Below are 16,133 nucleotides of genomic sequence, written 5' to 3'. Positions count from 1 at the left end.
TGAGGTCAATAACTTTTTAACCATCACTCAGTGAGAATCAGTGGTGAATTGAATATTTGAGGTTTATTATGACAGCTTGTCATTGTGCTTCACAGTTGGGCCTGATTTGTCTTCTGAGGGATGAGGAGATGCTTCCCCAGAGGTTCGGCGCAGAAGCTGCCATCTTCGTACACGAGCCGTCCCCTCAGGATGGTGGCGCGCACGGCCCCTTGCAGTTTGAGGCCAAGGTAAGGAGTCAGCTGATTGCACAGTCACAAACAGCAAACTGTTATACAAACAACACTCGTCAACTCATCATACAGTGTTTATGTTAAAATTTTCTCAGTGATTGTATTTACCTTGTTTTTATGATGTATGTTTTCTTCTTGAATCTGTGAAACACAGCAAAGGATGAAAGACATCTGCCTCAGGATATGATGACTGTTTATGGTTTCTTACCTCAAACTCTCTCTCTGGGTCCCACACGACCAAGTCGGCATCATAACTGGGGGCAAGGCAGCCCTTCCGGCTGTCGAGGCAACACAGCTGAGCTGTTTTTTGGCTCAGGAGCCTCACAACATCAGGGAGCTGAAAACCTCGTTTACTGGCTGAACTCCAGAACAGAGACAAGCCTGAAAACGATGAGAGTAATAAAGAAGATCACTGAGAACTGAACTGAGACTAATCAAATCAGAGTTTTTCCACTCCTTAATTCTATTTGTCCTTTAATAATAAGATTGTATGAGGCGAAACACTGCGTATCACTGTCACGAGACGTGTTGGTGTCACACTTTGACCGCTCTCTCACTGAGGCAGAACAGTAAATGATTGCTTTAAACTGGAACTCGTTCATGTTTACCTTCCTGTGAACTTTGACTGACTGTCAGTGATTGTCAAAAGCATTATGGGGATATGTGGGGGCAGGGGGCAGCTAATCCAACCCAAAAGAAAAGAAGCATATCCCTGTAATATTCCACGGATTAGAATTCATTTGTAATCCATCCATCCATTTTCTTCTGCTTATCTCATTCAGGGTCGGGGGGTTGGAGCCTAACCCAGCTGTCATACAGTGAGAGGCAGATTACACCCTGGACAGGTCACCAGTCTGTCAGAGGGCTAACACACAGAGACATCATCTCTTCTATTCATATCAAGTGGTTGATTCTCACTAGAGCGTTCACTATTATACGAGGTACTATAAAAGTGCTGAAAGTGCTGTGATTATAATTGTATTGTCTGAAACACTACGTTATGTTGCAGTAGTTGAGTAGAATAGTTTCTCCATCTGCAGTTACTATTGATGCGAATGCCTGTTAACAATTCACATTACTGTCATCCAAATACAGTTTTGGCATTTGGTCTTTCCATTGCACCAAACAAATACTTGGAAAGCTGCAGCAAGACCTCCTCAGGATACAGAACAGATCACGCATCTGACATGACATTAATTATGGAGGAGAGAGGCTTGCTGAGGCAGCAGTAACTGCAGGCAGGTGGCATCAACTTTGCCGGTATGATATGCAGAAGGGGTTGATGTAGGCTGCTGAGGTCCCGGGACCGTGGCAGACATTAAGGTCTGCCTGCCTTTTTGATAGTTGCTACTGAATATTAAATATTCTGCATTTGTGTTTGGACGAGTCAGTACCAAACTGTAAAGAAGAAATCCCTCCCCAAGCCTGTGTGAAGTCTCCACTGTCCAGTTTCTTCAAGTCGGTGGTGCAGGGGGAGTGGTCTGAGACCACCATGTCAATCTGTCCAGCTTTCAGCGCAGACCATAGCTGCTCCTGGTGGGGAAAAAAAAAAATTCAGTCAGAGAGTAGCTTTTTGTTGTTGTTTGCTGAAAATAGTCAACTTTGTGTCTTCTGTACATATGATTGTTTACTCGGTTAACAGATCCTCTGATGGGTGGGCAGCACTTAAATTGCGTGGCCCCTGCAGGTATGTCTTCTGCACACAGGCTGAGATAGTGGTGGGTGGTCTCCACAGTCAGAGGAGCTCCAGCCTGCCGTGCTTCCTCAATCAGTTTCAGTGGCTTTGCAGAAGACAAGTGAACTATGTGGCAGCGAACCCTGGAGCAGGGATATTATAAGAAACATCAGTGTCTCCCTTTGGTTGATTTTCTTATGGAATGACTCTATTTTTTCCTGCTACAAACAGAACCTATACAAATATATGAACTATGATATTATGGTTATTCGTTAACATGATGATTTTCTCACCTGTACTGCAGGCAAAGCTCTGTGACAACACGAATAGCTTCGGTTTCCATGACGTCTGGCCTGGACCGCAAGAAGGTGGAGTACTGGCAAGGGTCTAACATGGGGTTGGGTAAGAAAATATCAGTGTTTATTAGTGTAAAAACAAATAAAAAGGATAAAGGATGGATGAATTTTGGACACTGACTACATTATATTTTTAAGTATTTTCATAAAACACTGTAATGATTGTTACCACCAGTCTCTCCTTTTCCTTCCCAAACGTCCCTCTCTGCATGAAACTGGAGGAGACAGGAGAAAAAGGCTTATTTTTTTATTTCATCTGGCAATGTTCTGTGTGCAAACTAAAGGCAAATCACACACAGAGTAAGAGAACTTAATGTTACGTAAGATGTTTTGGTTTGTAAATTACCAGCAGGACGCTTCCTGTGCCTTGCAGCTGCTTCATGGCTGTATGTAGATCGCTGTCATTTACATGGGGGAACTCATCCACCCCGCTATGGATGAGAAAACACTTGAAGCCAGCCACTCCAGCCTGGATCATTGGACGTAGATGGAGCTGCAAGGAGACATTCATGGAGCGTTTTCTTTAGTCTTGATTTTTTGTGTTTGCTTTTTTACAACCTGGCCTGTTTGTAGAGTTCATCATGCTAAAGCTGTGCACACATTACCTGATTGCCAGGGACCACGCCTCCCCAGAAGGCTACATCCACAAAACACTTCCCTGTTGCCTCCCGCAGCTTCTCGTGAAAATTTCCAAGAGTTGTGGTGGGAGGGATGCTGTTTCTGTGTGAATAACAAAGGCCTGATGAGAGCTTCATGTCTACTGTTTAAAAATAATCTTTCTAAAATGGTCCCAGGCCAAAGCCAAAAATCTTTTCAGCCATAGAATAAAACATAAAACTGATAAAGAAGACATGTTACGTTACTATTACTTTTTTCATTATTTGTGCTATATTTAACCCGTCAGGCAAGACTGCATCGTTATGTTTTGTTTTCTAGCTTTAAACTTTTTCCAGTTACCCTAAACTCATTCACTGTAAGTATAATTCTTAGAATAAAGTGTTGCTCACAAATAAAAATTTCAGCCTTGACATTTTAAACCAAGCCATTGACGTACAGTGCTTCTCAGATTCATTTTGATGTTTGCCTGAGGAAAACAACATTTATTTTGCAGTCTGTTTACCCTGCACGCTCTGCCAGTGACCTTGTCTGATCAGACTGCAGGGACTGATTTCTGAATTGGTGAAGTCTCCAACTTACAGCGGCATGTCCACAATCGTCGTCACCCCTCCGGCTGCTGCAGCTCTGGTGGCGGTCCAGAAACCCTCCCAGGAGGTACGGCCTGGTTCATTCACGTGAACGTGGCAGTCTACAATGCCTGGCATCACCACGCTGTCACCCACATCCAGCACCTTCCAACCACAGAAAAGTTTTTTAAACAATGCAATGAATCAAGCATCTGAGAGAAATAAGATCTTCAGGAGTGTTAAATCAGTGAATTACAATTTTACAGACAGGCGAATTATCCTGAGCAGTGTTCTGAGAAGTGAGACCCAGCTTACCTGACAGGCCACATCCTCAGAAAAGCTGCAGCTCGAGACTATTTCATGTATCTTCCCATCCTTTATAACTACAACTGCAGGACGTACTTTGTCACCATCCAGCACCCTCGTACTCCTCACAGCACTGACTGTTGATCCGAGTTCCATGTTTCTTTTTTATTGACTGTTATTGAGTTGAGTACCCTAGACTCTCACTAATATTCCTCTGAACTCTAGATAAAATCTGAGCAGCTCAGTTGCCCTATGTGGAGGCACAACCCTCTACTGAACGGGCTTATTGACCTTTGTTTGGCCACGTGACATGCAGGGCCAGTCATGCACGGTTTGTATGAAATTTCACAAGTAGGACCATAAAATATACTGATTCTAGAGGACATATGACAAATTGTGAGCATGTTGAGTGGTGTCTGATACTGCATGTACTAATACTGATACTTTTTCTTTTAAAGGCATTTTCATACTTCATGTTTGAGACAGATTTTTTTCAGCTCCATTTAAATATTTCATTTAACATATTTCAGGGGGCTTATTTGAATGTCTGAATATAGTATAGTAATAGATATGATGACCAATATCACTTTTAAAATTAATTCAATTAAACTTTATTTATATAACGAAAACCACAACAGGAGTCATCTCAAGGCACTTTATACTGTAAGGTAAAAGGGCTACAATAATCTATTATTTGTTTGATCGTATTTTACAATGAAACGGATTTAACTTAAAAATGTAGATTTACACTTTTTTTTTAAACCGAATCAGTTTTGAGCACACATCTGCGCCGATTCTGACAAGTATTTAAAAAAATAAAAATCTCGTGCGCAAATCCGACAGATGTGATCCTCCTCACCTGTCATCACTGCAGCCTGCTGCTGGCTTTGGCTGTCTGTGGGCGTGGGGTGAGTGTGAGGGATGGAGGCTGACAGGATTCAGCCTCCATCCCTTCATCCTCCCGGCGATGCGCTGTGCGTTATGACGCCAGGCCGTTTGACGAGCGCATTACGTGGGGCTGTCAGAGCAGCACAGCAGCCGCGTTATGTAATGCATCGGGTGTTGCTGCACGGATCTCAAGATCTGGAGGAAAACTGACGGATGGCTGATTTGGTAACAAATAACCGCGTGCCGGCGTTTGACTGAGCTTACAACTACAATGCTAACTGTAAACTGTAGGAGTGCAGTGTGATAGAGCCTGACTGGGACATCGGTGCCCATCCCTGAGGTGCACAGACGTCTGGAGCCTGCGGAAGCTGCACATCTTCTTTTTTTTTTCTTTAGCCGGCCGCTGGCGCGTCTCTGTTCAACGTGTTCTCTTATCTCAGTGGAAATAAACCAATGCGGGTTTGGCTGAGGGAAGAAACAACATCGTCTTTTGTTCTTTATTGCGTTGGTTTGAGCCAACAGCCGCTGAGCTGTGGTATAAACAATGGCGGGTCCCGAGCAGTCCCAGCAGCAGCAGCAGGTAGAGGAGAAGGCAGAGCACATAGATGATGCTGAGATGGCTCTGCAAGGCATTAACATGCTGCTCAACAACGGCTTCAAGGAAAGCGACGAGCTGTTCAGGAGATACAGGTAATTATTTTGCGCATTAATCGCTGCAATCTTGCTGAAGTCTACAATTTAGTGACATTTTTTAAGTCTGAAACACTATATACACAGTACAGTATGTCCCTATGGATCCACATATACCTCAAACGGAAGAATATTTTTTAAAGAACTTTACTATCTTTGAGGATCTGTCTGATTTATGTCACCACCTTTAAAATGGAAGTCATAGCACTAGAGTTGAAATTAAGAAACCAGGTGACAGATATAACAAGTTAAGAAATCAAAGAAAATGTTAAACGATGTCAGTTACTTTATTACTGTATTTTCTATCATGAAAGTATTTGGTGATTTTGTAGTACATTGTAATAAATGTAAATCAGTTTAAATGTATTTTAACTTATTGGTCGAGATAAATCATTTTGGGATTTCAGCTTTAGCTCTGAAGAGTCGTGAAGGATAAAGGATATTTTTTCTGGCACAACAGATTAATGATACTTGTTTGTTGCAGCCCTACGTGGCCTCGCTAAATGTATGCACTGAGACACTTGCATTTTTCTCCTTGCATGTCAGACAGATAGTCCTTGGCAGCGGTCATGACAGCTTAAGATGAGACTTGTTTCTGCTCTGTTTGTGCCAACAGAAAAAGTTACTGTCTGCAGCTCCTTTTAAAAATGTTCATCTTGGTTTTGCAGGACACCCCAAAAATACACAAAAAGCATAATAAAGATTTTTTTCTTGTTCTCTGGTTTTTTGTTTCTTCACAGGGGCCAGAGCCCATTGATGAGCTTTGGGGCCAGTTTTGTCAGCTTTCTGGTGAGTTTTCTTAGCCAGTAGTCCAAAAAAGTTGGTAGAAAAAATAGCAATGCACTGAAAGAGGTGTGAAAGATGCAAGAGCAGAGTTAAAATAATGGCCATCCCATCGCAGTTCACCCAGGTATTAGGACCTCATTGTCACCACTACATCCTCTCCTTTGATTTGCTTTTAAATCCATTAACATAATGGATGCTTCCTCCTCTCAAGATCAGCATCACTCTTGCAGTGAAGCACATTACTGAAATGCTTCAATAATGGCAGAAGGAGATTTTTCACAGCATGGTTGTCACACACACACACACACTCACAGACACTGCTGTGTCACTCCCACTCGTGTCGACAGTCGCACAGCATGATGTCATCCTCTGTCCCCAGATGCTAAATGGCCCTGAAGGCTGTTGGGGGTGCTGACATCTGACCAATCATTGCAGGCACTCACACATGCCCAGTGGCATTTAATGCATCATGCATAATATTATTACAAGCTAGTATAAAACCACAAAATTAATTTCTTATGTCAATGTAAGAAATTATTCTTGTTTTATATTTAGCATTTCACCCTGTGTGTGTATTCTGCTGGGCTGCATCTTTTCAGCCATCCCAAACACAGCTGCACAGATGTCACCGTGTTCCTCCATTCATTATTTTGTAGAAAGAGCCCTTTGTCCTTTCCTGCTTTTAAAGCTATTACATAATGCTCCTTCACTCTTAGATTGTAAGCTAGCTAATGCATAAAAATGCCTTACAAAACAATACAAATTCATATCAAGATAGTACTAATGTGAAGCAATGAAATATCACCAGACAAGGACTTTTTTCCTGCCTTTCACTGCAGAATGCCATGATGACATTTGAGGAGGAGAAGATGCAGACTGCCTGTGATGATCTGAGGACCACTGAGAAACTGTGTGAGAGCGACAGCGCTGGAGTCATAGAGACAATCAGGAACAAGATTAAAAAGAGTGTAAGTGCAACGCTATTAAAAAAAAAGGAAGAATTCAAAGTGTATATTATAGGACTTTCTGGAGGGCGCTGAAAAAAAACTGTAGACAAAACTGATAAGAGAGCTTCCATTACATTTGGGGCTGAACTGAAATCCAGAGATACTGTTAGTACAGATTTAGATGGATTCCACTGTTGCTGGCATCTTCTTGTATCACGGCCGGTACAGGCTGCAATCCAGATAACTATGTTAGGATCCTCAGCTTTAGGCGTAATGATGCAGGCAGCAATGAGATCATGCCAAACTCACTCACAGATTCAATTAGTACTCCTGGGAAATTTAATCAACAAACTGGGTGAGGAGTGGAGGGTCATTCAGGAAACTCCCCGTCCCTCATGCCTGCCAACCGCTGGGGAAACGAGATGCATGCTGGCAACTAAAGACGTGTGCCTGTGTGTGCGTGTTACAGATGGACTCTCAACGGTCCGGCGTTGTTGTCGTGGACCGCCTGCAGAGACAGATAATCGTCGCCGACTGCCAAGTATACCTTGCTGTGCTCTCTTTTGTCAAACAGGAACTCTCAGGTAATAAACAAAGAACCATCACAAGCCGGTATGATCTGAATCTGCATCATTCATGAAGTAAACCAGTGTGTGGGAAAGTGGGGGGTTAGATTGCTGTTGGTCTATCATGACTAGGTTTGCTTGATTGTTGAACTTGTACTTGACATTATAATTCTGATTATTTTGCATGATTCATTAACTTAACGAACCTGTGGGATGTTCTTGAACTTTAAATTTAACTCAAGTGAAAAGCTAAGAGAGGTGCAAGTGGTGACAGACACAGGGTTGGATGTTAGTGCCCTCAGAGGAAGAATCTTGTTGTTTTGGTTAGTAAAGCCTGTCCTGCAAGTGCAGTAGATGGTCCATGCTTGTCCACGACCTTCAGTGTAAGTGTCTTACACCGGAGGTCAGGCAGCAGACTCACCTGCCTTGGCGAATCTGTATAATAGCATAGATCAGAGTGATGGAGATTTGTCACCAAACACCCACTTACTCATATGAGTTTTGTTTTAAAAAGTGTTAAGCGATTAATGAAATAATAACACAGAAATTCAGCTCAATGGTTCTCAGGTGATCCTCATTTCTTATGTAATTTGCCGCCTGAAAGATGTGAGAGTGCAAATGTCTGATTCTGTCAAGATTAGACGTTCAAAGATCTGTAGCACGGAGTCTGTGTAATATCCATGTGAGACTGTGTGAGATAGTGCAAGTAACTGGAGAGTTCACAGTGATTAAATTGTCATCTTTTGTCCTGTTCTCCTGCACACTCTACCAGCTTCTTCTGATTCTCAGCATTTTTGTTACAGATCATACACCAGCAGTGTATTTCCAGTATTTCCAGCAGTGAGAATCTTGCTACAGCAAACTAAATGAAGTATAGTTGTTTCTGGTCTGAAATTGACACAATTTGGCACTTAATAAAGTTAAATATTGAGTAAATGGTAAGAATTTATAGTCAGGCCTAAGACTTACTTTCATGGATGGGTTGTTGCAATCAGTTAGATAAATTAGCAATAAATTCAAAACCATAACAGAAGATTTAGAGTTTTTTATAGTTGTCTTCTGGGTTTCTGGGTTTGTTCTTCCACCTCAGCATGTCGGTGCAGAGCGTCCTCCAAAATATCTTATTTCCTGTTTCCACTGACAGCGTATATCAAAGGAGGCTGGATTCTCCGTAAGGCTTGGAAAATGTACAATAAGTGCCACAGCGACATCAGCCAGCTGCAGGACGCCTATCAGCGGAGGTCCTCTGGGAACCAGGATTCCCTCTCAGCAGACAACGCCAACCACAATACACCCGTGGAGAATGGTGTCACAGCCGAAGCCCTGGACCGCCTCAAGGGCTCAGTCAGCTTCGGTTACGGCCTCTTCCACCTGTGCATCTCCATGGTACCGCCACACCTGCTCAAGATTATCAACCTGCTGGGTTTCCCTGGGGACCGACTCCAGGGCCTCTCCTCCCTTATGTATGCAAGCGAGAGCAAGGACATGAAGGCCCCTCTAGCTACGTGAGTGAGCGGAGGTCTTACCGTTTATTACATCAGGCTCATTTCTACAGCAGCAACTCAGAGCAGAAGTTTTATATGTGAGCAGCTCCCTAATCTGCTGTTTCAGACCCTCTAATTCCATTGCAGAAAAGGACGATCCATAAAACTAAACTGAGGTGACATATTTTGTTAGTTTAAACAACATAAATATTAACAACAATAAAGGGAACAGAGATGGTTGATGGTTGATATCTGATGGTGACATTTCAGTGTAAAAATACTGCTATTTGAGCAATGCAGCTGCTGTTCTTCATCATCTTTTAGAAATGTTTTGTGCAACAAGCAAACAGTGCAGTTTTTCATCGGCACTCAGAAGTACCTTCATCTAAGCATGTACCCTTTCCCTTTTTAAAAAAAACAATCCTGAAGAGGTCCAGTGGAGGCAGTTACTGTTACTCAAACAGCATGCAAAGATGCCTGCATCCCTAAAATGGCCCACAAGTTCCTGCGATAGGATAATAATATTATTATTATTAATAATAATAATAAACAAATTAGGAATTGCTGAGTGGTTCTTAATGGTTCTGTTTAAGCTTAATTACTTGTTAATTATAGCATATAGTAAAAGATCGTCACATACGAGTTCTTCTTTTCCCCCTCTTCTAAATTTAAAACAGTCTCACCAACGGTCATTTAACAGCTATTTTGTGGTTTTTGATTACATAACATAGAGCTTGTTAGCCAATCAGGGTCCTATCTTCACCCTGGAAAAAGCAGCTGATAATAGAGTCTCACTAATAGGTTTATTTGAGAGCTGCGTGTCAGCTTTGGGAATTAATTTTTAATCTCAAATTTTAAGCCACATTGACAAGACGTTTATAAGCTTAATTCCATTTCAGAGATTTAGACTGAAGTAGTGAGAACTGTTATCTGACCACCCTGGGCTCAATCTCCTGTTTTGTTGCTCAGGTTGGCCCTCTTGTGGTACCACACCGTAGTGCTGCCTTTCTTTGCTCTGGAGGGCTCGGATACGCATGCAGGGCTGCTGGAAGCGAAAGCTATTCTGCAGAGAAAGTCGGTGGTTTACCCCAACTCCTCTCTTTTCATGTTCTTTAAAGGACGAGTCCAAAGGCTAGAGGTATGTAACCTTTCGGTAATGGTCAGCGACAGATCAGTCAGCAAGTCCATATTAGCTGCAGATAGTTTATTTGTGTTGCGCTCCATGAGAAATACACAGTAGACAAAACATTCTTCACTGTAGTAGAGTATGAAAAATATCATTCACCTCTCTGTGTTTTCAGCACATGCACTTAATATGCATGTCAGACGGTTCATTAACTCACCAGCATCTAATCAACCACCTACTGATCCATCACCCAGCGCATGCATGTAGTCTGTCTAACATGATTACCGTTACCTGTTGGTGTGTGTGCTCTCTCCTCTGTCCCCAGTGCCATATCAACAGTGCTTTGGCCTGTTTCCATGATGCATTAGAACTTGCATCAGACCAAAGAGAGATCCAGCATGTGTGTCTCTATGAGATTGGTACGTGTTTCCTCATCAGGTTAGTTGTGACATACTGGCTGTTGGCGCAGACTGCAGTGATAGATTAATTGCACTCTGCCTGCTTTTCCTTGAAACAGGCTGGTGTAGCATGATAGAGCTGAACTTTGAGGATGCATACAGGGCATTCGAAAGACTGAAGAATGAGTCTCGCTGGTCACAGTGCTACTATGCGTATTTGACCGGAGGTAGGTCTGGCATACACTAACAAGCGACACTGTTAGGATGCTGTTCCTTTTGGTTTAGCTCCTAAATGGTCCTCTTTGTGTGTTTTTTCAGTGTGTCAGGGTGCTTCAGGAGACCTGGATGGAGCAAGTGGAGTTTTCAAAGACGTGCAGAAGCTCTTCAAGAGAAAAAACAACCAGATTGAGCAGTTTGCTGTGAAAAGGGTGGGCACTCTGATGACACCTTTTTATCTTTTCTTTCTTTTAAACAGAGTAGAGCTAGTGACGCTTCACTGCACAGCTGAAGTCAACTGTGACATTTTCACAGGACAGAAGTTACATCTAGTACCTGATTTAATTCATGGATGGTACAAAACATGAACATAGCCATCACGACTAATGAGTAGCCACATTATTCTTAGCCAGCGAGCATGCCCTGGATAAGCCTCATTTCTATAATGATCATATTTTACAAGCTGGACGTGTATTCAAAATGTTTTATTCAAAATGACTGTGAGCCTGTGAGGACGGTGTTTATTGAGGTCAAAGGAGAAAAGAGCCAACACCCATTTTCCTATAGTCTTAAATACAACTTAGAATAGAATACAATAGAATAGAAGGACTACTTTACTGTCATTCAGCATTCATTCATTTAAAACAGTGCAGGAACAGTGTTTGTGCCACCCTGAGCACCACCTGCTGGACAGTAGAAAGAATGCAAGACTAAGGCGACTTGCTTTCACTTTTCAGACTCAGAGGTTAAAACCATGTTTATAAAATTTCGTTTCTATGGATTTTTTCAGCACCCTGGTGGCTTGTGAAGGTACTGCATGTGGACAGAAAGGCATTATTTATAATAAACTAATAACTTAATGCTCATAAAATAAACCTAGTGTATATAAGTTAAATAATCACTTCTCTGGTCTTAGACCTCCAAAAATATTTTGTTTTTTATTTTGAGTTTAAATCATGGAAGCGAGATCGCGGATACAAGCGGCGGAAATGAGCTTCCTCCGAAGGGTGGTGGTCCTCTCCCTTAGAGATAGGGTGAGAAGTTCGGCCATCCGGGAGGGGCTCAGAGTAGAGCCGCTGCTCCTCCACATCGAAAGGAGCCAGCTGAGGTGGTTTGGGCACCTGACAAGGATGCCCCCTGGGCGCCTCCTGGGGTTGGTGTTCCGGGCATGTCCCACCAGGAGGAGGACCCGGGGCAGACCCAGGACACGCTGGAGAGATTATATCTCTCGGCTGGCCTGGGAACGCCTTGGTGTTCCCCCGGATAAGCTGGAGGAGGTGGCTGGGGAGAGGGAGGTCTGGGCCTCTCTGCTTAGGCTGCTGCCCCCGCGACCCGGCCCCGGATAAAGCGGATGAAGATGGATGGATGGATGGATGGATGGATGGATGGATGGATGGATGGATGGATGGATCATGGAAGCTCTCAGGTGGAAAAACATAAGCTGTCAAGAGAGAGTTAGCCTCAACAATCAACTCAACAGAGGACAAAAATGAATCCTTTTAAACGAAAAGAAGGAAATATTTAATCTTACTCTAGTTTGTTGATCAGAGTTTAAAGGTTTGGGTTTCACATTGGGTTGAAGCTTTCTTCAGTTTAGAAATGGAACTGTTTCCTCTTCTTTCTGGCAGCTATTCCCCCACAGACACATTTTAACAGCACAATCAACCATTAAAATTGTAATTAAAAGCAGTAACATTAGCCTTTCAAGTTTGTTTTAATCATTTGAGAGTTACATTAAAAAAGCCTTTTTATGTAGCAATCCTGTGTAGTTCTACGTACAATAATGACTGGGAGTGTCCAATAGGACTTTCTATTAAAACCAAAAGAAATCAGTTTCTGTGCCAAGTAAGTGTTTGTGGTGGTAAGTGGTGACCTCTGGTGAAATATCTGACTCTTCCACCGTACGACAGCCTCTCTAATGTTTTTCTATGTTTTCTGTCTCCTGCCTGCAGGCTGAGAGACTGAGAAAGATGTCGCCCTCCAGAGAGCTATGCATTCTTGGCGTAATCGAAGTTGTTTATCTGTGGAAAGCACTGCAGAACTGCTCCTCATCTAAACTGCAGATAATGAATCAGGGTGAGTGTAGCCCATACAATTCAGATCAGCATTATCTTTGTCATCATCTATCCTGTGTAATCATTTCCTGTTTTGGGGGGGGGGGTTCAGTATTGCAGACTATAGATGACACTTCGTGCAGAGGCCTGAAACACCTCCTTCTCGGTGCCATTCATAAATGTCATGGAAATATGAGAGACGCTGTTCAGGTATCAATCCGCAGCGACACACTGAGAGGCTTTGCAGTGGATCCACACTGGCAGATTTACTCATTTTGCTCTTTTTTGTGGCCTTCCAGTCATTCCAGCTGGCTGCTAGAGATGAGTACGGACGACAGATCAACTCATACGTTCAGCCGTATGCCGTCTATGAGCTGGGATGTGTACTCCTTGCAAAGCCAGAGGTCAGCTTGCTGGTCACAGCTTTTAGATTTTTTTTTATTTGTCTGAGATGTTGGATATTGTTGCGACTACGTGCCTAATTATAACCCCATGGTTTTTGTGCTGCTATTCAGACGGTGGGAAAAGGTAGATCACTGCTACTTCAAGCAAAGGTAAAATAATAAATTATAAGTTATTTGAATTAGAATGAACTCATTTGCAGTTTTCTCAAAAAAAACCCCATTTTAATACATGTCTATATTATGTTTTAGGAGGATTTTACAGGCTATGACTTTGAGAACCGGCTTCATGTTCGCATCCATTCAGCCCTGGCCTCTTTGAAGGAAGTAGTGCCTGTGTGACTCCAGACAACTATGAGCATCAATGGCTGAATTTATAAGCCGTTCAGAGTAACTGTTTGATGTATTAGTGAAGGATTTGGGGAAATACATGTTTGTTACCCCACCCAGTCAGACTGACAACCAAGTGTCATCATAAAAATAGCTAGTGTGGCTATTACTAGCAGGCTTAAAACTATGCCTAAAGTTTTCAAAGTTATACTTTTATAGATGTATATTGTTAGCCAGCAAGTTAGCCACCAAAACCTATGTTGTTGCTGCATGGTGCAAGAAATATTAAAAACTTTAGGGCAGATTATTTTCATTGTATGATGAGGTGACTCATATACATCAAGCTAAAATCTAAATAAGAAATTCTGGGAGCTTTACGAATGTGTTTCTTTTAGTTTACATCCAGCTACGATAGCTGTTTTCACCTCCAAGGCATCCATGTCCTGTTTCTGGATATGATCCACGTAGATGAAACTAAATGAGTCCTTATCCCTGGGGAAAAATAACAAACAAACTCATTTCCTCCAATCTTTAACTGTTCCTTTAAGTGTTTTTCTCATGCATATGTGTAAGCTAGCTTGTAACAGTGTACCTCATTAACTTGTGTATTTGGATGACTTTAATGAAGCCTCTCCCTTCAGTGAGCAGTTTACTCAGCACACAACCTCTTAATGAGAGTGGAATTCCCTCAATAATAGTTTTAAAACGGATAAGATACAGTTAATATTGCTTTTACATTTGTGCCATCTCACTCCAACTATAAAAAAGAAAATGCTAAATTAAATTCAGTTGTTTGTTTGTTTTTTACCACATAACATATTGTGAACAGGAGTGAGTAAAATTTAATATTTGATATATTTAATACATTCTTATACAGACAGATGACAAATTAATGGAAAGAGAGCAGTGGTGTTTCTATCGTGTCACCTTTCGGAATTTTTTTTAAAAAAATCAGCAGTTTTGAATAAAAAAGCAACAAAGCTGAATTTTAGTAACCGACGGTTCAGCACTATGACATCAGCAACGGCCTCTCTGCGGCTATGTTCCTCGCAAGTGGGCCCTGAGGGGATCCAAGAGATCTGTTATGCTGTGGAAGGTTATTTTGATGTCTTGGTTTTGATTCACTTGTTCTCTTAGAGATATGAATCACTGCAACTACTTCAAAAAACTGCTCAAATAAACCCTAGATTTTTGCATTTCAGTACGGCTTTATCCTATAATGGAACAGTTTAATCCTTAAAGGCGATTCCAGGGTGACAGTGCCTCCATCTATAAGACATGAGGGTCACAGAGTTGATCGATAAGTACAAATATCATGCGAATCCCATCGTATGGCCTCATTAATTACTAATATTGGCTTTTCCTTTAATTTGTCACCTGTCTGTAAATTATTAAATAGCTTGCTAATGTTTCAACTGTCACTTCAGTGTTAAAATCGTGCTTTTGGTGACTAAATTTTAGTAATCTGCCTGTGGACTTTGAACAAAACGGACACTGAAACAAGTCATACCGTGTCACACAGTTTCATTACTATTCACAGTGGAAATAAACTAGCAAACTAACATGGGAATAGTTAAATAACGTCACTGGTCACCTAATCTTACAGCGGCTCAAGTAGCTGGAACTTTAACAAATGAGACGACCACACTTCACAATGCCCTCATGGTGTTGCTATGTGAAGACACTGGGCGTGGCTCCTGTGCACTATGCATGGCATGGCAGGGTAACAGTGGCTTTAAGACTGTACTGAAGTCAAATGTACCTGTGTGTCCAGTCCTGCATATATATATATGACGGTATTATAATACAGTACCTTCTGTGCTGTCATGTTACCTCTTGAAAGGTGCTGCTAAATGTCAGCGTAATAAACATATATTACTAGTGACTTCTTTTGTTAGTGTTTTAGTGATTGAAGCTTTTGAATTAGTTCTTAATAGTGGCAAGTTTATATATTACATAAGAGGAGGTGCACTTTTTACAAGCAGTATTTATGCTGTTTTTAGTTTGACTGCTGTGATGGCTGGCGTTAGCAGCTGAATTGACTCAGTATGATCTTGTATTGGACAAAGAACATTGGTGAGAGTGGTTTTGACAACCTTTTTAACCAGTTTAACACTGTACATATGAAAACTTCTGTGCAGAGAACTGCCTTTTATGAACAAGCACTCCGAGGCTTTTGTTATCCGAGCAATACAAGCAAATGAAGGGTATCATATAGTCATTTAAAAAGGCTTTCCACACTGACTCTGTGTTTTTCATCACATCACATTGTAAAATTAAAGGTTTATTTTGCTGACATACCTGGTAAGACAGTGCTAATCATCCCTTGTGGCTGTGATGGATATAACATGTGGTAAATGTTGAGCAGTTGAATGCACCCAGTACTTCTGTCACCGAAAGATTTTCTTTTGTCACGAGATTATGTTGGAATTAAAGTTACAAGTCAGGATGATGGTGTTCAAATGTGTCACTGAACAATAAACTGTTCTCCATTAA

The 16,133-nt window shown here is 41.8% G+C and overlaps 2 protein-coding genes across 5 annotated transcripts; one reads left to right on the top strand and one right to left on the bottom strand.

Annotated features, from left to right (window-relative positions):
- Positions 1-44: 44 nt before the first annotated feature.
- Positions 45-4,693, bottom strand: LOC309701042 (allantoinase, mitochondrial). 4 transcript variants are annotated; one of them, XM_082525009.1, is made up of 11 exons: positions 4,611-4,693; positions 3,459-3,610; positions 2,867-2,981; positions 2,608-2,754; positions 2,431-2,476; positions 2,199-2,292; positions 1,862-2,048; positions 1,625-1,763; positions 439-611; positions 339-371; positions 45-239 (listed from the first exon to the last, which is right to left on the bottom strand). In XM_082525009.1, the coding sequence occupies exons 2-11, from the start codon at positions 3,581-3,583 to the stop codon at positions 90-92; spliced, it is 1,209 nt and encodes a 402-aa protein (XP_082381135.1). In that variant the 5' UTR covers positions 3,584-3,610; positions 4,611-4,693; the 3' UTR covers positions 45-89. The 4 variants fall into 4 exon arrangements, with proteins under 4 accessions (XP_082381135.1, XP_082381132.1, XP_082381134.1 ...); XM_082525006.1 differs by lacking the exon at positions 4,611-4,693 and adding an exon at positions 3,761-4,597; XM_082525008.1 differs by lacking the exon at positions 4,611-4,693 and adding an exon at positions 3,761-4,597 and having other exon boundaries at positions 198-265.
- A 40-nt stretch (positions 4,694-4,733) lies between these two features.
- LOC309701041 (tetratricopeptide repeat protein 39C-like) lies at positions 4,734-16,133 on the top strand. The gene is made up of 14 exons (XM_082525005.1): positions 4,734-5,329; positions 6,070-6,118; positions 6,955-7,083; positions 7,532-7,646; positions 8,773-9,133; positions 10,082-10,250; positions 10,564-10,657; positions 10,756-10,863; positions 10,955-11,064; positions 12,805-12,928; positions 13,019-13,116; positions 13,206-13,310; positions 13,422-13,460; positions 13,560-16,133. The coding sequence occupies exons 1-14, from the start codon at positions 5,184-5,186 to the stop codon at positions 13,647-13,649; spliced, it is 1,737 nt and encodes a 578-aa protein (XP_082381131.1). The 5' UTR covers positions 4,734-5,183; the 3' UTR covers positions 13,650-16,133.

Source organism: Aulonocara stuartgranti (genome assembly GCF_965226115.1).
Source record: "Aulonocara stuartgranti genome assembly, chromosome: 23".
NCBI classification, from domain to species: domain Eukaryota; kingdom Metazoa; phylum Chordata; class Actinopteri; order Cichliformes; family Cichlidae; genus Aulonocara; species Aulonocara stuartgranti.
The sequence above is the reverse complement of the archived record's forward strand: the minus strand, read 5'-3'. Positions and strand labels throughout refer to the sequence as shown.

What these genes read in the sequence shown, in the direction of transcription:
- LOC309701042 (XM_082525006.1), bottom strand. Translation starts at nt 3,907, where the DNA reads ATGGAACTCGGATCAACAGTCAGTGCTGTGAGGAGTACGAGGGTGCTG. An exon ending in GAGCTTTGCCTGCAGTACAG is followed by an intron (nt 2,049 to 2,198) that starts GTGAGAAAATCA and finishes TCCCTGCTCCAG; the next exon opens with GGTTCGCTGCCACATAGTTC. An exon ending in GATTTCTTCTTTACAGTTTG is followed by an intron (nt 612 to 1,624) that starts GTACTGACTCGT and finishes CATCGTTTTCAG; the next exon opens with GCTTGTCTCTGTTCTGGAGT.
- LOC309701041 (XM_082525005.1), top strand. Translation starts at nt 5,184, where the DNA reads ATGGCGGGTCCCGAGCAGTCCCAGCAGCAGCAGCAGGTAGAGGAGAAG. An exon ending in GAGCTGTTCAGGAGATACAG is followed by an intron (nt 5,330 to 6,069) that starts GTAATTATTTTG and finishes GTTTCTTCACAG; the next exon opens with GGGCCAGAGCCCATTGATGA. An exon ending in AGCAGTTTGCTGTGAAAAGG is followed by an intron (nt 11,065 to 12,804) that starts GTGGGCACTCTG and finishes TCCTGCCTGCAG; the next exon opens with GCTGAGAGACTGAGAAAGAT.